Here is a 26,687-nt window from a genome sequence, read left to right as displayed (position 1 = left end):
ACTTTTGAAAATAACAATGACCTTCCATGAGTCTCAAATGGTGGGGGAGAGAGTGCAACTCTATGGACAAGTTGGCTAGCATGACAAAAAAGCAACTGGTATATCAACTTAAGAGGTGCTGGTAGCAATTTTTCATGAGTTTACTGTGGACTTGATCCCTTCAGCCTGAGTACATCATTTTTACGATATTCTTGCTGCTAGAAAACAATTTTAATTAGCTATATGGCACCCTTGTCACGAAGATATAAATGAAGGCTATATCACACCCTTCCAGTTCAAAAAGTCTCTCCTAAGGTGAATAAAACTGTCTAGAAGATGCAAACTTACAAGTGAAATTAATGGACTGAGATGGAAGTAGTTAACAGCAACCAGAAAAAGGGAGCGGGAGGGGGCTCCAGTCTGAAAAGTCTCTTAAGGTGAATGAAATAGTTTGGAAACTGCAAAAATACAGATGATGATGAAATGATGATTCTGATAGAAGGGAGTTTGGAAAAAAAAAAGGGAGGGGGGGAGGGTAGGCAAACATGAATAGTGGGGAACAAATTCATCGGACAAGATAGGAAAAAAGGGTGGGGGGAAAGGGGGAGGCAAACATGAAAAGTGGAGAACAGAAATTAATCAGACAAGACAGGAATGGGGCAGGGTGGGGGGGAGGGACTTGCAATGAGGCCTTCCTGTAATGCAACCGTGTGAATACCCTCCACAAGAGTGCAACCATAAATAACACACAAACCTAACAGCTCGAGAATTCCTAGGGGTGTATTGAGATTTATAGTCTATTACACACAACACAAAATAAAAAAAATTGAATGTAAATCTGTCCATTGAAAAAAAAAAAAGTTAAAAAATAAATATAAAAAATTTAATGAAAACCTGTGAAGTAATAACATTACGCCTTATAATTAATATCTACATACATTCCTATATCAATAAATTAAGGTAAATTAGAATGTACTCTATCAAGAACCACAATGTATCTCCAGGGACAGTATTTATATATATATAAAAAAATCATTATAGACCAACACTACAACAATCCTATACCATACATTAACATAAATCCTGTCAGTCTACAATAAATATTTTGATTCTGTCCAAAAATAATTTCTCAACATTTATCATCCTGACCTCTTTTTCAACTGCATAAAACAAGCATAGACAAAACAAAAATTAACAAGTTGACTTTTTTTTTTTTTTTTTTTTTCACAATGCATAATCATTGTGGTCCATGATCACTGACTAAAAATTCACTTACAAATACGAAATGCCCACATATCAGTCCAAAGTTTTTACCATTTGCATATGTTACACTTTTACACAAGATTTTTACATAAATGTAAAAGAAATCAGTTACAAAGGAGTCACAACCATTCAAGAAACTACTGGTTTCATTACACTATCATTTTCAGTTTCTTGTCCCTGCTTCAAAAGTTTCTCTCATTGACTTGAGCATACGATTTTTTTCAATAGCACTGTCAGAGTCAGAAATTTCTTTCAACATTTCTTCCAGCAAGCTCACAGCTTTTAGAGCTTCTTGTTGTGAACCACTGATGCTCACATTACCAGTAGTTTGATACCGCTTCACTAAATTTTCTATGACTGAAAACATCCAACTGCAATGAGGAGAAGTTATAACCTCTTTCAGTTTTGCTACACTATTGTTTGAGGAAGAAGTGATTGTAGAACTCACATTTGTGGGCAGCTGGAGGGCAGTGTCAGGATTTAACCTAATGTGGTCTTGGTACACCACAGCAGAACTCACCATTGACCTCACTGTATCAGTACTAAAATTATAATGGGCTAGCAATGCACATACTTCTAGAACAATTTGCTGTTGGCAGCAAAAAGAAAACTTTTGCAGTAGTTGATGCTTGTTGGATGCATCTTTGTCAACAGTTTCACATCCACAAACAGAACAAACCTGATTGTCACTGACAGGAGAAAAGACCTCCTTCAATTCACCGTTTACAGGTCTTCCATTTACATGAGATTCTCTCTTTGACTTTGGGCTGCCAGCTGCACTTAACGACATTACTCTCTGAATGTAATCTAAACTTTTCATGTTGTCTGGTAATTTCCCATCACTTACACCTGTAATTTCTTTATCATTATGACTTAGTAAAACTTGTACAAAATTATCCCTCAACAGTGAGGCATGTGGCATATCCCCTTCCCCAGCAACATTCTCCTTACTGCACCGTCGCCCCTTCATTAGAGCCCTGCGTGTAGGAGAGTCACCACCAACGGCAGGATTCTTGTTGGTGCCAAGCTGCGCCAGTGTAACAGGAGGTGGCCCTGCATTTTTGGTATTTTTTTTCAGTGTTTTACCTTCAAGTCTACTGGGACCCTTTTTGTACTTGCCCATTCGACACGATATGGTATGTTTACGTTGGGTGCCCTTCAGTGCAAATGTTACCTGACAGTGTGGGCATTCATAGAGGTGATCTTCAGCTTGCATAAGACTCATCTCTAAGGCAATAGTGACACAGTCTTGTTGATGATCCTCTAGAGAGGCAACAGACCCAAACACTAATCCACAATCCGAGCACCTAAGTTCATTTGCATCTTTGTCACTTTCCTTGGTGTTATTAACACTTTTCCGTTTCTTTGCACTGTCGGATACTGGTACCTTTTGGGGAGTTATACCTAAGTTTTGAGGAGTCTGGCAAACATCTTTCATTGAAATGATCTTCTGATCCTCTGTTACAGGTGTTCCTGATGTTGAAGCAGCTCTTTTTCTTTTACCTGGCTTTTTCTGTGACTCAAATGTTCCACCTGATTTAAATTTCTCTACTGGTTCAAGTTGAGAAGCAACTGTTGGTACTGCTCCAGCAGTCCCTGCTTCATGGTGTGTGCCTGACAAACTCTCTAAATTCTGTGTTAATGGCACTGGTGGACTGGATACAGTATCTCTTGCTTTTGCTGCACCTTTACCCAATTCTTGAGCTTTACTTCCTTTCCTTCTTGACTGTACAGGCTTTGCAGGTTTATTTTTCAACAATTGCAGATGCTGAACACTTTGGTCAGTTTGATGATCTATGTCCAATTTTCTGGTCGTCTCTGGGAGCAAGTGTTTGTCTGTGTGATGAATGTTTAGCCGCATAACCTGATTGGACAACTGTGACTGAACTTCTTGCAGCTTTTCAGCTAAGGATCGACGTCGTTGAATATTTGCAGGTGACTGCTGATGCGATGAAGCAACTACATTAGCACCTCTTTTGACTACATCCAAGACCCCTCCATCTCCCAGCTTTTGTGCATTTATAGATTCCGATTCTAGTACAAGGGACACACCACTGTTATGTTTACTTTTACCAATTTTTGACACTTTCGCCATACTCTTCAAGCTGTCATCAGTCTGTTTATTTACTTGCTTTGGTTGAGCAACTGCTTTTCTCCTTTTACTAGCAGTTACTGGTACCTTAATTTCTTCTTGATTACTTAACAATTCTGGTAAATCACTGTGAGTCACATGTTGGTCTTCATCTAAAATAGCAGGAGAATGATTATCACTTGATACTGGAGTTACTGAAGTCTTCGCAGATATTCTTCCTGGTGAACACTTCATTTTAGGAACCTCTGTTTCTGAATCAGCTGATGTGTTATCAAAATGGGAGTCTTTACCAGTCTTTGTGGGAATTTTTGTCTTTGGTTTCTGTGCAGGTGATTTATCATCCTGAATGTTCTTAGTAGGGGGTGAAACACACTCTTCACAACTTACTGACACTGATTCTTGACCTTTACAAATATCCATAATTCTCTCACTCTTTGAGGACTGAGGTTTGTGTAAATTCTTAGCACAATGCAAGTTTTTGTAGGCACTGGAACTTTTAGATGCTTTTTTCCTTTTATGAACTAGAATTGAGAGGGGAACATCATCATCCTCTTCCTCAATTCTACCTCCGACATTGTCATGGCTCTCTGTGTCACTTTTACATTCTGGTAATTCTTGAGGTCTGCTAACACTCTTCTTTTCATATTTCTTTTTCTTACCAGGCAAACTGGATTTTTTTACATCACTGTTTTTATTGGGTGCCTTTGAAGTTTGGTCACTCACAAAGTTCTTTTCACTATCAATTAACTCAACTGAAGATTCAGCCAGATGTGGGTTTGTTTGGACTGGCTTCCCTATGTTTTCATTTTCAGCTGAATATTTACCAATATCAGAAGACTGAATCTTCTTACTGGTACCCAAAACATCCATCAAGTCTTCAGAGTTTTTCTGTGTTTTATCAGTACTTAGCGTTAAGGTCTTTTTCATCTTAACTGGTATCTTCTCTCCTGAGGCACTGGTTACTAAATCAGAGTTATCAGGGATGTCAACATGTTTCCTATCAATATCCGCCACTGATGAAGGTTTTGTTTCTATTTCAATATCCTCCATCAATGGAGGTTTAGTTTTTCTTTCAATATCCTCCTCTGACGAAGGTTTCACTTTGCTCTTTGGAGTATCTGAGGAACTATCTGGTAACCTTTGCTTTGTGTCAGAATCTGTGTTGCTCTCACCCAAGTCCCCATCATCATCTGGTTCACTAGCCAGATCCTCCAGCTTGGTAATACTCCTCCTCTTCCTCTGTACATTCCCAACTATTTCATTCACTTGTGCTTGGAATACCGAGCTAAGTTCCAGTCTCTCAAGTAGCGACCACCCTCTCCTCTTCTTAGGCTTCTCAGGTTTCTCTGTGTCAGGAGGGTTGGTCTGGGCTTTTACTTTGGTGGCAATCTTTTTCTTGGAATGTTTTGGCTGTTTTTCAGTTCTTGATTGTACTTTACCTTGACTAACACTGCTTGCTATAATTTCAGAGGACTTTTTCTGGCTGGATCCCTTTTCTTCAGTGTCAGTGTTTGTATCACTACTCTTCACAGACTCCACTCTGGTGGCTTTTCTTGCTTTCGCAGTTCTATATTCTGAAAAACTGCCTTTAGTTCCTGCCATTTCCTTATTATTATTCGCAATATTATCTTTCCAATTATCTTCTATATCTTCTGCATTGTTTGCTTTAGTGCTGGTTACTCTTGGTGCAGTTCCGTCCTTACTTGCAACTCTTGAAGACTTTCTGCTCCCAGGAAGCCAAGTCAACTCTTTTCCAATGACAGATGTCTCACTTTCTGAAAATTCATCCTCATCCTCATCAAGATCCGAGGAGCTCTCGTTGGGAACATAAGCACAGTCATCTTGGTTTTCATAGTTTGCTATTTTCCGCTTCCGCTTAGCTGATACTGGCTCTCCTACTATCTCATCATCATCCTCTTTTTCTGTATAGTCCACCTTTCTCTTGGGGAGTTTTATGCTTTCCCTATCTTCCTCCTCCTCCTCCTCTTCTTCTTCTTCTTCTTCTTCATCATCATCATCATCTTTCTTCTTGGCAGAGAAGCATGTACGGAATGAGTACCGTGTGTTCATGGGCCTTCTCTTGTGTCTCAGTCCCATCCGCCCACCACATCGTCTCCCACTACGGTAATTTCGAATCACCTCTGGCTCATATTCCTCCTCTGAGTCTATCTCATCCTCATCCTCATCCTCATCGTCATCATCATCATCATCATCATCATCGTCATCATCATCATCATCGTCATCCTCGCTCTCCTCTTCCTCACTGGAAGAGTAGTACTGCTGGTGTTGCTGCTGTTGCTTCCTATATTTTGGTCCTTTAATCTTACTGCTATCCAATGCTAAACTTGACTCCATCTCTTTAGATTTTGCAGTACCCTTAGCCTCACTTTCTCTGGACTTGTGCAAACTTTCAGTCTCTTTTTCTTTGTTCTTTATGGGACCATGCAATTCACTTTCTTTGGATTTTGTCATACTCTGAGTTTTTAACTGCTTCACCTTTGCCTGGGCTGCAAGTTTTGATGCACGTTCTTTACTTTTTCCATCTTCCTGCCCTCCTGCAGTTGCTATTAAATCTCCTTCATCACCAGATGATTTTTGGTGCTTAATATCAGCATCTTTGCTTTTAGTTCTTTGCACCTGCTTTTGGCATACTGAAGACTTAAGGAGACCATTTTCTGGAAAGTCAGCTTTAATTTTACTTAGTTTTTTGGTTTCCTTCGTACTGTTCTTTTTAGCAGACATTTTTTTATAATTATTGGTAGGATTTTGTTGTATCTTTGAACCACTGACCTTCTTGGTTAAGTTTACAACAAACTCTTTACTTGAAATCTTTTTCTTTTCATCAATTGTCAACCCTTTCATGATACTTTTATTACCAAATAATACACTATTTACAGTCTGGACTGCTTTGTTAGACTTATTGCTAGCTGGCTTGGTTGGCGATGGCTGAATTATCACTTGGCTGCCATCATCTACTTGCAATGTATTTTTAATATTCATAGCTTTTTTGGGCTTCTTACTCTTAACAAGGACACCATTCACTTTCCGTTCAGTTTTAGGTTTGTCGTCTTTGGGTATGTCCCTGTTACCAGTCTCTTCTTTTGACTTCTTGTCTTTGGCATCCATATTAACATCTTTGTCCTTTACCTTCTTTATGTTTGTTTTGTGCACATCCTTACCAACTAAGCCTCCACCTTCTTTAACTGTGGGCATTTCCACTTTCTTCTTATATTTTTTCTTTGGTTTCAGCTTTCCACCTTGGTCACCTTTGAGTCTGGCAGTCTTTGAGACATCAGTGTCTTCAGCAGCCTTAGCTGATGTGCTTCCTTTAGCTGCCTGTGCCTCCTCACTTTTAGGTGGGTTCTGCTGTTCACTGCTTTCAGCAGTTTTATTATCCTTGACACTTTTCTTCTCTTGCTGTTGTTGCTGATCTTTACCAGCAGTCTCCTTCACCCTGTCACTGTGCCGTGTCTTCCTCAGCTTCCTGTTTTCCAGTACCTTTTTTCTCAGCTTCATTTTGACACTGCGACGGATGGTTGCTCCCACTCCCCCACCCACACCCGTGGCTCGGGATCCCGTGATGATGGCCTTGAGTCGGTTTTTTAGTTCTACGTTGTCAATTGAGCCCACTGCCAGTTCCAAACGTCTCTTCACCCCACACGTGTGGACAGCTGCTGCAGCTGAGCGGTCATTGAGAGGTGTATTGAGGCCAGATGATCCTGTCAAGGAATACAGGTATCAGCTGATCGAAGGATATGAGATGAATGAATTAAATGGTAAACAAACGTAAGAGGTTTTCAGGTTCAAATGCAGTCAGGTTTCACTGCTTTAGGCAAAGGGACTTAAAGGAAGCCAGACAAAATGCCAGTTCTGAGAACTGTTCAGTTGCAAATGCCTGGAAGTTATATGAAGGGAAAAGCAGTAAGCTGGCAGAAAAGTTATCATCATCATCACCATCATCGTCATCCAATCCTGTGTTGCCCGATGAGAAGCATAGGAGCCCAGGGCTAGGCAAGTTGGTCCTGTCATTTAAGATGAGAAAGACCAGCCTCACTCATCCATGAATGGCATTATGTGAGCAATAAACCCTAACCACCTCTTGGATATAACATTGCACAAGCTCAGTCCGACTGAAGCACCTAAATTAACCACTAAACCACCAGGCACCATAATTTGGTTATATGGTTACCACCCAGCATAGTAAATGGTTTCCTAGTGTACAGGAAACCATTTGGCTTGTCACTCTGTGTACAGTCATCTACAGGCAGAAGGAAGAAGAATGAATGAAGGAAAAAAAAGAGAAGGAGTGTAGAGTCACTGTATGCAAAAGGAAGGGGAAAGAATGAAGGAAAAAAGACAGAAGAGGGAGTGTTGAGTCGCCGTAGGCATAAGAAAGAGGAAAGAATGAAGGAAAGACAGAAGAGGACAGAAGGAAAGAAAGAAAGAAAGAAGAGAGGAAAGGGCAGTCATCCGAGAGCAGCACTACATCGAGTGAGTGGATGATAAGCACCCCCACCTACCACTCCAACTGCATAAATGAAAGACTGCAAATACCAGTTACCGGTACCTCTTGCATCTGAAAGCTGAACAGGAGAAAGCTTTCTTCTAATCCTGAGCATATATGTTTTCTTTCAAAAATTTGATTGACTTGCTTATATGAGCAAAACAATTTTTGTACTAATGTACTAATCATTAAGTTTTCATAATTTCTTTAGTCTGCCTGTGATACCTACACATAATAAAAGAATAAACTGTTCCCAATTACCAGTTAAAATAATATATATACTACTAACAATAATCATAATTAAAAAAAAGATGTCCTCAAGATGAAGAGAATTTGTGGAAATAGTTACTAATTCCCTCATCATGTGGGGTCTCACTGAACTCTGATAACAAAATATACCTAGACATCTTTGGGCTGTACAGGATGAATCAGTGATGCTGAAAGCTGCCTGTAAATACCTCATACTGCCTGGGGAAAGACAGGGGGAACACAAGCAGAGCCTTATCAGATATTATAACCTTATATACCATACTGTGCTAAAGTGTAGTATAGACTTCACTATGAGATAGGAATTACTTCCCTTGATTATCAGTCAAATCAATCCTCTTATCTAGCTATACTTTCCCACCAACTGAACTGAAAGGGACTGAGAGCTTTGTCAGGGTTGAAAAAAATGTACTAGCCTATATGACTAGATTGGCGGGAACACTACTTACGGTCACCATTCTTAGCCTTGAGTGGGGTGCTGGGATGGGAAATGTTGCCATAGCGGTTGTTGGGAACACCTTGACCTTTCCTTCTCTTGAACCTACACAGGAAAAAAAAAGAGTATATTTATATTTCACAAACATCTCTTGAACTGGAACAGAGAAAAGGTAAAATTCACCATCAATCATGCTGCACTTTTTTCTCACCTGAGGATAGGATGAGGTACAAACCAGAAGCAAGAAAAGGGGCAATATGATAATGAGAAAACTATCACTGACATGCCCTGTGAAATGGGCCAAATGCTCATGCATATTTTATTTAAGTCCCTGAAATCTTGGCTTCACCTCAGATACCTAATCATCAACACATATTTTCTTTACATAGTTTTCTTTTTTTACTAACATGCTTCACATTACCATCATCATCCAACCTTTTCTTCAAAATGTGTGTGTGTGTGTGTGTGTGTGTGTGTGTGTGTGTGTGTGTGTGTGTGGTGTGTGTGTGTGGTGTGTGTGTGTGTGGTGTGTGTGTGTGTGTGTGTGTGTGTTGGGGGGGGTGCGTGCGTGTGCACTTCCATACATAATACATCCCTTCAACTCAGTCCTTTGTCAGTTCCTTTGCATCAACAGTTTCCATACCTCACCCTCTAATACACACATATACAATAGCCATCCACCTTCTTCGTCTACCACACCTCCCTCCACCTTCAACCTCACTCAAATACACCTTTTTCATCACCTTATCTACATCCATTATCTCCAGCAATAAATGAAGGGACAAATTCTACTGTACTGAATGTCCTTTAAGAACTTTTCCTAATTAAACACATTATTGCAAATACTATGCATCAATGCCTAATTACTGGATGATAACTTTTCTAAACAGGAAAGTCTGATACAGTGAGGGATTACCGTTATGTTAATGCTATTTTAAATTTCTAACAGTACAGTATTATGGTATCCTTACATCACTAAGGTTTGAACCACCCATCACTAACCCACTTCACAAATTTAAAAAAAAAAAAAAAAAAAAAAAGTACAAGCCATGTAGTTTAGTCTTACCTAAATCCTTTCTTGCTCTTTTTCTTCATGGCTGACAGAAGACTCAGGCCACCACAATCAACTAAGTGAGCATGGAAGCTGCTGACATCATCGAAGCTCAGGTGACAGCTGGTGCACACCCTCTCACTGCTGGCAAAGTGTTCATTGTTGGTGCGTGCAGTGGTGGCGGGTGTGGCCTGCAAAGGGTTGCTGGGGAGGGGCAGAATGCACGGCTGGGAAGTTGGGGGTCGGTACTGAAGGCAGAAGCTGGGTGGCACCCCATTTTGTCCCTGGATCATTGTGTGGGCACACCAAACTGATGGATGCATCTCCCATTTATGGTCCATGATGTCTGCCAGATTGAGATAGCCAGCACCACATGAACAACAAATGTACGTGTGCTCCTTGGACCACTCCCCATCCACTTTTGCACTCACTTCCACTACCGGTAGCTTTATTTTCTCCTCCTCCTCTGGCTTATCCTCCTGATCTCTACTTGTTATTTGCATGCCTGATCTGGTGCGTGTTAAGATGGGTGTGTCCAACCCCTCATTCTCACCCAAACTCTCAGCATCGGGTCTGGCTTTTATCTTTCTGTTGGGTGTTTGTAGACTACAGAACTCGACTCCTTCCTTTCTGGTAGAACTCCTTGACCTGAGTATGGTAATCCCCAAAGCTGCCAGCAGATCATCCTCTCGTCGGCTGCGCGAGCTGCCACCAACATTCCTGCGACTTCTTTTGCTCATTTTCCTGAGAAGATCCATTTGCATAGACAAACTGAAATTTTTCTGGGTTTCATCACCATCATCAATTGGCAACTTAATTGCTTTCTTGCACTTCAAATACTTTCCAATATCCTTTGCAGGGTCAAGTTTTGCTTCTTCAGGGACAACAGCGTCCTCTAAATCACATTTCAGAGGCAACTTAAGATAACTACGGTCAAGATTTGGGTCTTTCACTTTGAACTTTGTACTCAGGTGGAAATATTTACCATCCAAGTAATTAAGACTGTTATCATAAATATTCCAAGACAAGCTTAGTTTTTCTTCACTAGAACGAGTTACAACGGTTGAGGATGATGTGGCACACATCGGCTCTTCTGCTTCAAGATCTGACTCAGGTTTATGAAGGTTTAGATGCATAACCATATCTTCCTCTGATACAGTAGTTCTGCAGTCTTTACAACAGTTTTCTACAAAATGCATAGCTTGTACATGGATTGAGACCCCTTTCTTACACCCAAAATAATAATTGCACTTGTAACAATAAAAGTTACTTTCGTGTATTAATGAGGACCATTTATAGGACTCAAATGAATACTTCCTCTGAATGCAGTCACATGAAACACAACCTTTTCTTACTTGAAAGACTTCTTCATGGGAATTTAAGTGAAATCTTACGGCATCAATGCTTTTCGATGCAAAACTGCAAGATCTACAAACAAAGAAACTGCCAGAGTACTTATCCTCAGTTTCCATAAATGGGTTATCAGTCAAATCCTGCACTCTTTTTAGCATATGATATTTATATACTTGTGTTACCTTTGCATGGACAAAAGTGGTGCATATATGACAATCAGTTAAATGTATATCTAATGTTTCATCAAACATTATATGGCATAAAGGGCAAGGTGTACCAAGTATTTCAATGTCAAGAAAACTGTGATCATCCTTATTCTGGTCCGTTTTCATACTGGTATCTGGCAAAACACTCTTATCAACAGTCTTTTCGGAAAAACTATTATCCAGCACAAGTGTTTCTGGTTTTATATTATCTGACCCTGTTGGCATGACTGGGACTGATACCTTTACACTGTTTACTTCCTTTGATTTGGTAGCAGGATCTGATTCTACAACTTCCCTCTGAATCTGCAAGTCCTCTTGTTTAATACTTTCATCACAAAGCATATCTTCCGGTGATAATTTTTCTTGGCTGCCTGCTGGGTCTGAAACTGAAGGCTTCAACTGCTGGATATCTGCTCTGTCTGGCTCCACAATGTTATTATCTGCCTTGTTTAACTCCACAGTACTGGTATCCGCCTTGTCCAACTCCATTATAGATGCCTCTTCTGCACCACATTCTACTCCTCCACTTGTTACACTTGGTGGCTGGCTCTCATCGCCTTGGTTCTCCCCATTACCACGTGGACTCTTCAGCTGCTGGGGAGAACTGCTGACCAAACACTCATCACTAGAAACTGCAGAGTCTTCTTTACCTGCAGGATGTGTAGAGTCTTCAGTACCTGTATCCATTTCTTCTGAGGTGGATCTGGCTATCAATTGGTCTGCTCCACTCTCAGCATTACCTGATGATGTGTTGGCTTCATTTTTTGTTTCTGACTTCTGAATAAAATCTGCAAAATGATTACAAACAGCAGCAGTGATTTCATTTGGACAGTTTTTCATCACAACTTCAGCTGTTGAGAGTCCAATTTCATCTGCTGCTTTATCATTAACCTGAGTATCATTGCCAGTGACTTCCCCTCTCAGAGAACTCTGTGGCAAGTTTTGACATTCAGGTGCACATGGGGTCTCTGTCATCTTACTGGAAGACAAATCATTACCTTCTCCTTTAGTGTTAATAGTTTGTAGCTGCTGGTCTTCTTTGTGAAGGAATTCAGTACAAGGATGGCTGGCAGCACGTGTATGTTTTGCTGGTATATGATCCTTTTCTGGAGTGTTGCATAATTGTTCAGGCATGTCTGAAGAGTCATCATCACTACCACCCTCTATGACCTTTTCTGCACTGCTGCCCTCCTGTGCCACTGGGCTTTTAGGAGTAATATTTTGGCCTTCCTTTTCAGACATTTCTATACTGTCCTTGGGAGGGTTGTAAATTTTGCCCATTGGGGATGTTAACACTTGAGTTTCGAGATATTCTGTTGGTTCCAAATCATGTTCTGGTGTATTATGAACATCAATGGTCTGAGTTGCTGGAGATGCAGGTAAAGTACATGAGTCATATATTTCGTCCTGTGCTTTAGTATGAGGTTTATCTGTTGATGTATGGGTATCTGAGCAGGTTGATGATCTGTCTTCACAAATTTCTGTGGATACAGCCGAGGACTGACTGACTTCTGAGGCCTCAGCAATATTATGACCACAGGAAGAATGCAGGTTACTGAGATCAGTCTGATCTGGTTCAGAGTTAGTTGACTCACATGTTTCAGTGTCTCTGTTAACAAGTTTTACATTATCAGGTTCTGCCTGGACAGTTTTGAAGGATACTGAACCTGAATCATTTACCTGATGATTTTCCGTAGGGTCTAACACAGACTGACTGCTTTCATTTGCTTCGTTATGATTCTGATCAACTTCAGTTGATGAATGAAGAGATGAACTTGGCAATTCAGCACCAACAGCTGCTGGTGAAGATACAGGAGCTCTAACTACAGTACCAGTAGTTGGCATATATGAAAATGTGTCCTGAAATTTCTTCTCTTGGCTCTCAACTGACTCCAGTTGGATATGTGATTTTATGGTTTCATTTTCTTGTGTCATGGAAGTCTGTACTGTCTCATGTGCCAATGAAGGAGGACTGTCATCAGAGTCTATGCCTGAAAATTCTGTTTTTTTGTGACTGTCAGCATCAGCATCTTGAACTGCAAGCTCACATTCTCCAGCAGAGTTCTGATCTGACTCACTTTCAGTTGACCCTGGACCTTCATTACACATCTCAGAATTTACCTGGGTACACTCTCTTGTGGTTTCATCAGTTATATTATCACTCTGAATACTGTCTACAGCCACACTAACAGAAAGAGATGTAAATATATTCCCCTCAGACCGAGATTCACTTCCATGAGAAGACTGTTCCTCAGGCTCTAAGTCCTGGCAACACATCTCTCCTGAGTCTTCAGGAGCATTTACAGAGGTAGATTCTCCGGAAGGAAAGGCATTGTCTGAGGTAGCATGACTCAGAGACAAAACATCATCCGCATCAGTCTTTTCTTCAGCAGCTTTGTTATCTTCCTTCATTAAAACACCCTGGACAATAGGTACTGTTTCACTAGGAAGGTGAGTGGCTGAACCTGGACTTTCTTCAAGGTCTGCCACTGATAAAGATATATAATCTTCACTGTGAGGCACTTTAGGGATATTACTCTCCTTATTGCTAATGCTAGTAAACCCTGACTCTGATGATAGTTTAGAAGTATCATCTATCACATGCTGATAATCAATGATGTCAGGCTTGAGGGTAGGCCTCTCACAAAGAGGAGGATTGTCTTGCAATTGATTATGTTGGTCAAAGTTAGAGTCATCACCCACTTTTGCATCTGTGATAGCACAGTTTTCAGTAATTAACTCAGTTGCATCTTTAGGCAACTGAGACTGAGGGCCAGCTTCATTCTCTTGCTGTACATTCTCTGCCTCTGATGATGAAAGGATGTGTGTCATGGATGAATTATCTTCTTCCATGTCTTTCTCTGCAATCTCCCGTGCAGTTCCATGAACACTGGTGGGAATCCTAGTTGGGGAACTGGCAGTATTTCCAAGTAATCCAACAGATTCAAATGTAATTTCTGCTAAGCATTCTGTACCAGTACTGGCATCAGTGTTATGACTGTCTGCATCAGAAGTACAAGAATAAACAGAATCATGAGACTTAGAATATTCTGATGAAATTTGCATATCTATACTGTTTTTATCATCTGGTGGGGGAATGATATCAAGTTTGTGCTTCACACTGGCCACAGCATCAGTGCTTACATCTGGATTATTACTTTCACAACTTTCTGAGGGTACATCAGTCATTTCTGGGTCAAAATATTTTAAAGAAAAATCAGTTAATCCAGACTGTTCCTGAGACTCAATCTCTACTTGAGTGTCATCAACAGACTGTGATGACAGCACATTTGCAGGCACAGCAGCTTGTGGGGACTTGGACAACATATCATGAGGTGCATCTTCCTCTCTCTCACTCTCTTCTGTATTGCAATCTCTGGTATGACTAGAAATATTACAAGATCCTGAGACTAAGGTTTGGCATACATGGTTACCAGTAGGTGATAACAAACAACAAGAATTTGTGCTTATGCTTCCTACAAGTAAATGTGCAGGTATGTCAGAGAGTGGATGTGACAAAGAGGAGTCAGATGAAGACAAGACATCTCCTGGTGGACATGATGAATCAGCACTTGACCCACTGGCAGATTTGTCTTCCTCAAAATCTGCTGATGCAGAAAATTCCTGAGTAAGTTCATTAGGCTCTGAAGTAACCTGAGACATCTGTGATAGCTGTGTTCTCAAACTTTCATTTTTATTATTATTACATTCATTTGTGTTAAGTTGTCCTACACTTTCATCAGGAACTTCAAGACACTCTTTACCAGATTTCTCAATGCAAGTGTGTTTTGTGGAATGACCTGTATGAGACATGGATGCTGTGGTGCTATTCGGTGTTTGTTTCAGCTGTTCTTTAACTACCGGTACACTTTGCCCATGCAAAGAGGTTCTATCTGCAACAGATTCTGTCTCTGAAATACTGCCCTGTGAAGCATTTTCAACATTTTCAGCACAAGAACTCACATCAGGCTTATCAATCTCAGTGTTACTTTGCTGAGTTAACTTTTCAGATAATGAGTCACTGCTATTGTTATCCTTTGCACAATCTCTATCTAACTTTTCACAAATACTTTCTATTTTTTCACTTAGCTTCGCCCTCTGTAATATGGAGTTAAAGCCATCAACAGAGTTGGAGTTGCTTGCCAGTGGAGAGTCAGGGAGACTGTCATCAGATACATCGGAGAGAATGGCAGCCACAGCATCCGAGATCTTGACCATCAACGTACCACAGGAAGTGTCGGAGGGAGTGTCAGAGAACATGGGGGTGTTGGAGCTGCTCTGGATCCCTGACACTGATGAGATCCCCGACGACAAGTACGGTGCACATAACAAGGAGTTCTCATCATCAGATATCGGCTCCAAGTACTGTACCAGCCCACAGTCTGTATTTACATAAGAAGTGGATGAACTGTTATCTTGGACAGTGTCTTTTATACTTTTGGTCAACTCACTTTTATCCTTGCCATAAATGCCACTATCAAACTTGCTATCTTCATCATGTTTACTCACAGGTTTACTACATGTTTGTGATACTTCATCAATTTCAACATCACTTATATCAGAACATGCACCTTTCTCATAGAGTACCTCAATGTCGCTATCCCTAGTTTCACATTCAATAATTTCTACACTATCTCTTCCTCCACTTTCAACCTCCATGGCTGGGTTGGAGATACCAGTATTGCTACTGTCATCGCTCATATCTTTAGCTTCTTGCCGGGTCAAATGACTGCTGGAATTTTCACTATTTTCTTCCACATTTTCAGATGAATCACTCTGTGCACCACTTACACATGTATGATCTTTTACTTTCTGCAGATCAGTGTTACCAGCATCTTCTTCTGAGGGTCTTTTCTTAACTTCACACAAACTGGCATCGAGCACTTCACTTTGAGCATCATCATTCTTACCAGTACCATCACTTTCACTCTCTAACCTTTGGCCTGTCTCAAAGACATCCTCAGGACTAGTATCTTTCTGCAGTTCAGATAAAGAAGTATTTGTAACTTGCTCCACTAAAGTGTCTACACCACTTTTGTTGCAAGTATTTGTTTTACTGGTTGCAGTTTCATTATGATTGCAGTCATTTGGAGATTTTACTGGCACATTAGTACTCACACAATGTTTACCATATGATGTCTGAGGTGATCTATTAACGTCTAAAGTTTTATCACAAGATTTTGAAGATTTGTCAAAACTACAGACAGTTTCTAGGCCTTTAGTAAGCACAGTATCCTTCATGGAAGAATCACTACTTGGATGAGCATTATAAATATTGGCAGTGTTATTATCACAAATACTAACTGCAACCTGTCTACTTTCAGAAGACCTCAACTTTGGATTACTACAAGAGGATGACTCTGAATGTGCATCATGTTGCATTTTTTCCTGTGTTGCTCTAAAACTTAGAGAATTTTGTATGGGAGAACTATGTAAGCCATGCAACTTATTAACCATCTCCTCAAGAGAGGGCTTTCTTTTGCCTTTTGGGTTTTTTGAACCACTGGGTGTGATAATGGTTGCACTCCTACTAGAATTAGTTCCAAGGTTTGAGCCAGTTATGGGTACCTTAGGACTCACCAATGACTCTGACACAGAGCTCAGTTCAGTAGGTTCTCTGATGATTCCTGTCTCACTCATATTTCCTGGGTTTTCTCTATGAACACTTGCAACAGGAGTTAGCTGTTCAAAATGCTTCCCACAAATATTTGGCAGTGAGGGCATGGTAAGGTGAGATAAGATGGGAGCAGAATCAGTAGAGGCACCCACTGCTGGCTTCCAGAAGCCAGATGGGTACTGTGATGGTAGCTGTAGCCCACCCTCTCCACTGCCTTCTCTCACTGGGAATACACCACTCCACTCCTTACTAGATGTGTGTGGTGCCTGTAACATCCCATTATACAGTCCAACTTGTGACAGAAGCCCATTCAGCTGGCTATGGGATGGGTGGATACTGTGTGCCATATGCCAAGGCCCAACAGGCTGGCTTGGGAACACTGCACTGGAGGTGGTAGCTAAGCAATCAACAGCCTGGGTCTGATGATGGGCAGGTGGCAGCCCCGCACTCGCTCCATCCCCAGTGGGCATGTTGCTCCCAGTGCGCGGGGAGCACGCCCCACCTGGCTTCATCCTGGATATCACTGCATTCCTGAAAAAACATGCCAGGTTACAATCCCTACACTAAATCTATGCCACAAGAAATTCTTGTCATTTCAAACACTTCTGTATCCCACTCAAATTACAAAGCTACGGTATCTTACAAATTAAACAATGATGTACAAAATAAAGTAGCAAATGGGAATACCGTATATCACTATCATCAATGTTTTCCAGCATTTTCCAAAGCACACTTGAGCCATGGAAGAGACCAACTGCATACTGCTATCTTCCCTCATCCTCTCCACATGTATAATCATCATCATCATCCGGACCTCCTTTCCCACTCTAGGGCAGGGTGAGGAGTAGCAATGTCCAGACACCACCTTAACTTACTCCTATGCATGACGTAACTAGAAATTTTTAAAAACAAGAAGCCTATCTCAAAACTTTCTATACTTACTCTGTATACCAAGTCATAAGTCTGGGATGCATTTCAAAATATCTGTACTGTAACTTTTCCATACACCTTCTATCTATCTATCTATCTATCTATTGCCAGATGCCTTAATCCTGTTAGGGATGGCTACAAATGAATTGCCTCTATGTTGCCCTGTCCTCTGCCATTTGGCTGTCCTTTCTCCAACTCACAACCCTCTTTCATATCTCTCCACTCCATCCCTTCATCTTATCCTTGATTTTCCCCTCCTACTCCCTCACATAAACTGTTCTAGTCACTCCCATTCTGCATCCTCTCCACACGGCAAAACATACACCTTACACTGTAAATTATGGAAACCCACAAATCAAGTTTACAGATAGCAACAGCGGTTTTATAAATATTTATTCTGAATTTACTTGTCAAATCAACGGCCAAAAACAAGTGTCAATAAAGGCAAAATATAACAAAGAGTGAGGCAGGGGTTTTCAAGAAATTTGTCAGGTACACAAATGATGCAGTGGTGTTGGAGGCAAACTGTGCGATGTGAGAAATTTTAAAAGTGCAATATGTAGGGGTATCCATGCTATAGACAGCAGAATGTTAGGTGGTCTCTTGGGAGACAGCCACTTGGAATGAATGGCAGTTGCGCTACCTGAGAGACATGAAAGGGAGGAGCAGAGGCTTCCTCCATGCTAAGATGAGGAGATAGAAGAAATTTAGAGAATTATTTCCTCTCCTGATCAAGACCTTCTTCATGGCATGGGTGCTCTCTACAAAATGTATGAGATGTGTTATGCTGTATGGCACTGAGACTTGCAAGACAAGAGACATAAGAATGTTGAGATGGATAAATAACATTACTGAGAACAGTGTGCTTCAAAAGAAGTTTAGCATATGAAATAGGAGAGACATAAGACAAACCACCAGGTTGAGAAGGTCTGAGAATCCTGCAACATGGGAGGAGGACTGGCTAAGAAGGGTCATATGTGTGAATGTGGAGAGAACAGTATCCTGAGGCTCATTAAAACATGAAATGTGGTCCAACAAAGAGACTAGGAAGCTGAGCAAGGATATAGCTTGAATCACAATATATGAAGACTACCATCAAATGAAACGACCTACACATACTTGCATGGTCAATGGTCTCTATCATAAATGCCACCAGGAAATTATATTATCCCTTTTAACCCTTCTATAATTTTTAACCCTTCCAGCACCATGCTGTCTTTTTCATTCTGCTTTTGCTGTCTACAGATGTCACCAGAGATGAGCCTGGGTTTGCAATTACCTGTACTAACTACAGAAGACTTTATTCAGCTTGAGATTCCCCCCTCCCCCCCCCAAATGAATGTGCTTGATGTAGCTTTCATTAACCCCCCTTCACTATTGGAAAATTATTCTGATCTGAATAAAACTGTCTGGTGGCTGCAATAACAAAATAAAAAATTACATCCTTAAGATGAAGTTAAACAGTACTTGGCACTTGTAAGTAATATACCTGTAACATTTTTTGGCAATTATCATTACAAAAACTATTACAGTACTCATAATTAGTCAAGTTGTCATACCAAATACTATGAAAACAGTACTTTATCATTTCATGTTTTAAAAGATATCATACATAAAATAAAGTGTCCTACAGATCTCTCCATCCCACACATAACCTATGAGAAAGACGGTTACTGGCAGGTGGTAGGTGGTGGCGACCATCATCCACTCACTTAATGTAGTGCTGCCTACTTCTTCCTTCATCTTTATCATTCTTTTTCTGTGTCTGCCCTCCTCTCTTCTTCTTTCTCCTATCTTTCCTGTCACTTTTTATTACTCTTCTTTCCTTTACACGTGGTTTTACATTAAGTGACAAGTCTAATGATTTCCTGTAAGCTGGGAAACCATTTACAATGCTGGGTGATAACCATTTAACCAACTCATTCCTGTTCCCTACATGTCAAAAAGTGAGTTGGTGGATGGTTAGTGCCCCTCCCTGTAAAACAACTACAGTAACTCAGAGACAAACAGCCTCCTCTTAGAGGATTATGACATCTGGCTGCAGATACAGAGACAGATAGAAGTCATTAAATCCTGACAAATTAAATATATATTATTATATATTTGTCACCAGCAACCCTCTAAGTAGCATCATATTCCAGCTCATGCCAGATGATTTTACACAGCTGAATGACTAACAGGAGTCTGAAAAGTTAACACTGTCACCACTAACCCTATTAATTGTCAAAATAACTAGTCCAGTATTTTATTTCCACTAATGCCACAATATTTTATTCAACTGAGGAGAAATTCTACAAACTGGAGAGCTTTCATACAGCATTAGCAAAAGCAGAGTGAAGGGCATCACCCAGACTGAAAAGGTTAACACACAGTTTGCTTCTACCTTTACTGTCTTCCTCTGCTGTGAGCTAAAGCCACTCAGTCTTCTCTGCAGGCAATAACGACAGACCCGATGAACATGTACTAATTCTCCTTCAAAATCATCATTCCAACCTTTAACACCTCCGAGGACATCACTTTTCTATTATTGTTGCTATCATCTGATAATTTTACTTAGTTTAGGACTGAATTTTTTTTAATGGGTGCCATTTCTCTTTTAGTCTTGGTTTCTCATGATAATTTTTGTCAGCTTTGGACAGGATTTTTTAAACTGAATAAGTTAGGTAGCTACTGTGCAGCTTTCATTAACCCCATCACTACCACAGGGTGCTTCCAAGCTGAAGAAAAGTCTGCTATCAGCAAAAATAAATTATAGGAGAGAAGTCAGGTGAGGTCTTTCACTAAGACCCTATCCTAGCAGATCGTGCACAGAAATGGCTCAAGACCACGACATATATAGAGTTCCCTTCAGAAGAAGGAATCTACATGTAACCATAGCAAATGGTCTCAAAACATAGCAACCAAATATGCTAGTTGTGCAGCCGTATTCATGGGTATCAGCAGTAAATGCCAAATGTAACAAAACCTAATTCAACTGTGACAGCCACATAAATGTGCTTTGGTCCTAGCCTTGGCATCATTTGGCCCTAACTTTGGAAGGAAGAAAAAGCAGAGTACCGGTATTGTACCATATGTGGCTTTTAGTTAAGTTAGGTCTTGTTAGGTTTGGTTTGAATGTTGTTAATGTGGCTCCTGGCTCATCCAAATGTGAACTCGAGTACTGCAGACTGAAGTTGCCAGTCTCTTACAGTCCACCACCCTCCTTTCAGAGGACAGGGAAGATGAAGGATATCTGTATAACTGGGCAGCTCTGTTCCTCATTAAGGTATATCAGTGACACTGTGTGAAAGCTTCTCTCTTCATTATCTTGGTATAAATCCATGAATAGGAATGACCATATACTCTTAATAATTATACTGTTTTCTGCATTGGAATGTGATACAGTAATTATCATAATGTTATACAGTAATTATTACAATAATAAGCAAAAGACTAATATGGTTAATGCTTTTCCAGGTGGGATCAATAAGCTCAAAACAGCTAAACTGTACAGTACAATACACATAATATAAACGACTATTTGTTTGGCTGGAGTATTTTGCAAAGAAAACCTCAGATGACAAGCATTAACTATTTTTGTTTTAATTAGCCTATAATAACATTCCTGCTGCTTTCATATGATTTTTTTTTTTTTTTCCTGTTTACAAGAGCACTCCTGTGGTGAAAGATAATGTGGTAATTAATTGCTTCACTACAATGATGCATTTTATTATATTCTTGCCATCTTCAAACAATTTTATTCTGTATGGGAGAGCACCTATGCACTGGAAGACATAAGGAAGCTAAACATACAAGTAACTCCTCCAGTTCAATGCCTCTCCTTGGCTGAAAAAGCTGCCTGAATAGCAAGTATAAAGCAGTAAAATACATCACTGGACTGACAGGGTTAAACACATCTGCCCAATACCTAAGACACTTCATTAACACCTTTAATACGATGACATTTTCTTTTTGTCTGCTATTAGATTGCATTACCTAGTTTTAGGAAGACCTTTTGTACCACGTGGAAAGAAGGCTGTAACCCCCTATTTGACGAATCTATCCTAATGTTAAGAATGTCATCTGCTGACAAAAAGAATAAAATATGAATTACATTACTGAACTGAAAGGAATAATCTGCATGTATGTACTCCCCACAAAACAACTTATTCCAGTATACAGTGGGAAGCAAGGCTAGTTCTACATTCACTCATATTTACCATCATTTACATATTTTTACAATTGTTAAAATGTCCTCTGCATACTCTCAGCAATTCATGTCATATTCTCAAATTGCATAACCATACAAACACCTTGCTGGTAAACATACAGTCTGTCTTCATACCAGTGTTGTTCATCATTCATATGGAAAAATTATAGTATGTTCATATTCTGAAACATTTAATGGGCAGATACTCCCTAATAAACTACTTTTCCTAATGTGTGCATAATTCTTGAATCCAAAGTTTACCATCACCCTACTTACAATGGTGGTAAGCCTAACTTGTTCTTCCTTTCACTGCCTCAAAGTCTGGTGTTACAAGGGCATGGATGCAGTGAAGGGCATGACAGTAGCTGGTAATGTTATGTGGTGGTGGTAAACAATCAATAATACCTCAGACAGGATCACAGCCAACAAGCCTAACAATTGGAGGGTGGTTGGTGTCCGCCCGCACCCCGTCTCATGTTAGTGCCAGTCCTCCACCACCAAGATGCTGCTACCTCTGCCCACACCACGACTCCAGGGGCTCCAACAGGCTACGGCCACGGCGTCCTGATACGGCTGGCTGACCTAAGATTCCCTACTACCCAGGAGGGATGTTAAACCCAGGCTGGCCAGGGGGCTCCCACGGTCACCAACTTCACCATTTTGGATTGACTTTTTTAATTCGGTCTGAAAACATATTTCTCGAGATACAGTGTCATTCCCTAAATGTACTTATATATGTTCGTCCTTATCAATGCAGCCAAAATACGACTTCCTTCCTGAAAACCTTCCAAAAAAATAGATATAATCGACGCCAGCAGCATGCAATGCGCGAATTTTTAACCCAGCCAATGTTTCCGATTCCTAAGATTTCACTTCGATATTTCATTCAGGTGGTAGTGACGCCCACACCACCTCCATCCACCCTTAATACCTTCACCAACCCATAAAACTCACCTTCTACTTGTTTCTGCTCTGCCATCAAAACTCTGGAGAGGTAAAAGATAGAAGAAGTTAATGTTTACTATCTGACGCCAACAAAGGACAAGCGTATGGGATGTTTAAATCGTACATTCGCTAACTGGAACCCGCAGCGCCAACCACCAATCCCAACGCAGGACTTTGAGTACTACACGCAAGACATCAGCTTTGATTGGTCGATTTTACGAGACATCTCCAGAGAAAGCATATGGAAATTGGTGACGTTCGAGAAAGATTCATAAAATGTAAAAGCACGATCTTCTGCTCGAGATAAACAGTGCCTGTGCATCCTTAGTTGTTGGAGATATTTTTGTCGTTAACATGATTATGATACCATTGTATCTCAGTGTTCTTACATAAGAGTTATGTTGCATAACAGTAAGTATTTCTTTATATACCACAGTATCTCCGCTAATGATCACATAATAAGATATTTCGCTTTTTTCTCCTCTCTCTCGAATATGATAAACAGTCAATATCTTAAGACAATATTGAACAGAAACACTACTAAAAACATGCCTGAAGAGCGATGCTTGCAACTTTCGATCTTATGAAGAAAACAGTATACAGGGAACATTTTTCGTCTACGAACAGGTAGGTACCGTTAAGATGGCCCTCAGTAACGCTTTGTACATCTGCTTTGCATTACATTTTCAGAAGATGCTGAGAAGAATACAGAAGAAACTGCTAAGCAACTTGACTGAAGATCAACACATCATGCGAAGACGCGATAATTTTTCACAGTGTATAGTTGCGTTTATTCTTTAATCGTACACTTACTGATCGTTTCTCTAGTCTACATTTATATTAACTCTCCATATAAAAGTGTAAAATACGATTTTATTCATCTTAGAACCAGTGATAAAGTTTAATAATAGAGATATGGGCAGATGCAAACGAACGTGTACGTGACCGAAGTCGTGTCCCCACACTGGGAGGAAAGCCGTCGAGGAAATCAATGCCATTTTCCGTGAAACCTCTCCCAAGGCGTTCATTAATAAAACGGCTAGACTTTTCCAGCCAATTCGAAAAACTTCATTTCCTGCATGAAACCACATAATTCTGCGAGATATTCAATAGTTTATCGTTTAAGATAGTTCATGTTTAGACTGCAAAACCTGCGAATGTGAGGGATGCCACGGAAGCACACGTAAGCTGATTGCGGGACGCGTGCATGACGGCTGTTTGTTATTAGGTACTCATGCAATTATTGCATGGAGCCCGCAGACACGATATGTTACACTATTCAAATGCCGCTCTCTTATACGATTATATTCTGAGAGGGCTTTATTGGCACTCATCATCCGGCCATCATCATCATCAGCCTGATTCAGACTACTGCAGGACAAAGGCCTCTCCTGTCTTTTCTCCTCTCAGACCTATTGCCTGTTAGCTTGTTCCACTCCATCTAGTCTCAGTATATCTCCGAATTTCTCCACGCCATCTTGTTCTCTTCTTCTTTCATTCCATCTCTGGGTTGCCACTCGGTTACCCTTGTCCATCAGTTATCTCAATGACCTAGCCACATCTGTTTCATCTTTTTGACTGTGGTGATTACGTCCTTGACTCTCACCTCTTCTCTTATCCAGGAAGCTCTGTATTTAACTCGCCGTATAACACCTAACATAATTATCCTTTCCATTCTTAACTGAGCGCTCATGAATATTCCAGATATTTTTGTCACAGTGTACTGATAAAGTACTCACTAATGATTGTTGACATATTTCTTAGAACGTAATGTATTCATTCAGATAACTATTTTTGTAAATGAGATGTAGGCCTATGAGTGATTATTCGAAATATTTTGGACACATTTCTTGCTATCTAAAGTCAGAGCCTTAGGGAGCCATGGGGCACAGCATCTTGCAAAGCGCCCCTAAGTGTAATGTTGGTAGTACCTGTCCTATACAGTACACATAGCAGTGTCTGTTCTTTCCATTTTAGGGACATGAAATTTCTAAGAACAACATGCACAGTCTTTTTGTGGGCTTACCACAGGAATATAACCCCAGTAGACCCCGTCCCTCCTTAATCCGGTTCTGCCTAAAGTATTTATTAAAATGGTTTGTCCTTGTGGAGGGAACGGAGAAGTTTGACTAGGAGAGTGTACGTGAGTAAGGTGGAGGGGGAGACCGATTATGGGGTAGAGATATAGATATGGAAGAATGTTAGCTGCAGGGAGGGCAGCATGATAGTGAAAATGCTGAAGGTGGGGACAGACGTCATGGGGTGCTTAGCCACAGTGCTCATCTCCGTAACATAGGCCATTGAGCCTGTAGCAGCGCTAACCCATTATCTTGGGATACAAAGGCATTACTTCATCCAGGTTACAATACAGTAGTTACCTCGCCTGGTTATTACCCTAGGAAACCCAGAAAAGGCGGATAGATACTTGAGTCATGTGACACGAACTGCCCACACCATGATTCTTTACATTATCGCTACCGAGACGGATCCTGAGCGGGATTAAGGTGTCGAGCTATATATAGATACAAGCTGTACTGATTAATTGCTTATTGCCATCAAGAAATAATATCAAGTCAAGAACTAATGTTCTCGACATGTCCCACTTGTTTCATTACTCTTGTCTGTCTAGCTGTGCAGACTCTTGGACCACAGGCAAGTAATTGCTTCTGTTGGGCCGTCCTTACAGGTGCAGTAGGAATCCGCCTCCCCTTTGTGGTAGACAGCCCCTCACCAGGGTCAGACCAGGGTCCTTCCCACTGGGAGGTAGGTATGACTCCAAGGAGGACGCCGCAGCTGCTTCACCCAGGATGCACACCGTCACAGTGTGTGGGCTCCTCGTCAGCCCCAACGAGATGAGTCTAGCTGTGTAGGCAAAATTTCTAAGTTTTCAGAAGAACTCGGCTTCTTAGGCGGACACTGCAAACTGTCATTGCAAAGTACACGCACGCATACATCATCCAGTCCTCTTTTGTTCCGTCAGAAGTGTAGGGGCCCGTGGCTAGGATACTCAGTCCTGTAATTTAAGACAAGGGTGACCACCCTTGCTCCTTCCTGAGTGGTATTACCTTGCCGTGGACCTAATTTTCCTACATGGATTTTCCCTTCAAGGGTCTATTTTCTCCATGAACCTGTTTTCTTCCGTGGACCTACATTAATCCCCATGGGGACACATCAGATCCCAACATGGACCTATTTTCTCATGTATATGAGGGAGGGGGGAGTGAGCTGGGGGGAGGACAGTCAAATGGTGGGTGAAAGAGCGACTTGGAGGCGTTTTGTCTGCGGCCACCCTTTGCGGGATTAGGTCGTCGGGCTATAGATAGATAGATAGACCTTGTCTACCCATTGGAGCTATGTTTCCATTTGGCCAGTTGCCTCCAACGATATATCCCCATGAATCTATTCCAACTGTCGACCAATTACTCCATAGACCTATTCCCCGGTGGACTCCTATTTCTCCCATCTTTCCTGTCACTTCTTATTGCTTTTCTTTCCTTTACAGGTAGCTCTACATTGAGTGACAAGCCAAATGGTTTCCTGTAAGCCAAGAAACCATTTACAACGCTGGGTGGTAACCATATAACCAAACCATACGTGCTCCCTACGTGTCATCAAGTGGGTTGGTGGAGGGTTAGTGCCCCTCCCCGTAAAACAAAATAACTCAAAGTCAAATGGCCACCCCTTACGGGATTATGGCGTCTGGCAATAGATAGATAGATAGATAGACCTATTCCCCGTTGAACTTGTTTTCCCCCATTCACCCACCCACCAACCAGCCAAGCCGCCCACATACCTACTCACTCACCCACTTGCAGTAAGACCGTCTCTTGGGTTGTCCTCTGGGAAACCATACAT

At 40.9% G+C, this 26,687-nt stretch overlaps 1 protein-coding gene across 1 annotated transcript; it reads right to left on the bottom strand.

The window, feature by feature from the left end:
* Window positions 1–1,118: 1,118 nt before the first annotated feature.
* LOC145397869 (uncharacterized) lies at window positions 1,119–26,687 on the bottom strand. The gene is made up of 7 exons (XM_080270902.1): window positions 26,642–26,687; window positions 25,564–25,694; window positions 22,842–22,873; window positions 9,608–17,299; window positions 8,555–8,646; window positions 5,270–7,053; window positions 1,119–5,203 (listed from the first exon to the last, which is right to left on the bottom strand). Exons 1-7 carry the CDS (start codon window positions 26,685–26,687, stop codon window positions 1,406–1,408), a joined length of 13,575 nt encoding a protein of 4,524 aa, XP_080127028.1. The 3' UTR covers window positions 1,119–1,405.

Source organism: Coenobita brevimanus, chromosome 43, assembly GCF_032717465.1.
Source record: "Coenobita brevimanus isolate Jiangsu-jjx chromosome 43, ASM3271746v2, whole genome shotgun sequence".
In the NCBI taxonomy this organism is placed as follows: Eukaryota; Metazoa; Arthropoda; class Malacostraca; order Decapoda; family Coenobitidae; genus Coenobita; species Coenobita brevimanus.
The sequence above is the reverse complement of the archived record's forward strand: the minus strand, read 5'-3'. Positions and strand labels throughout refer to the sequence as shown.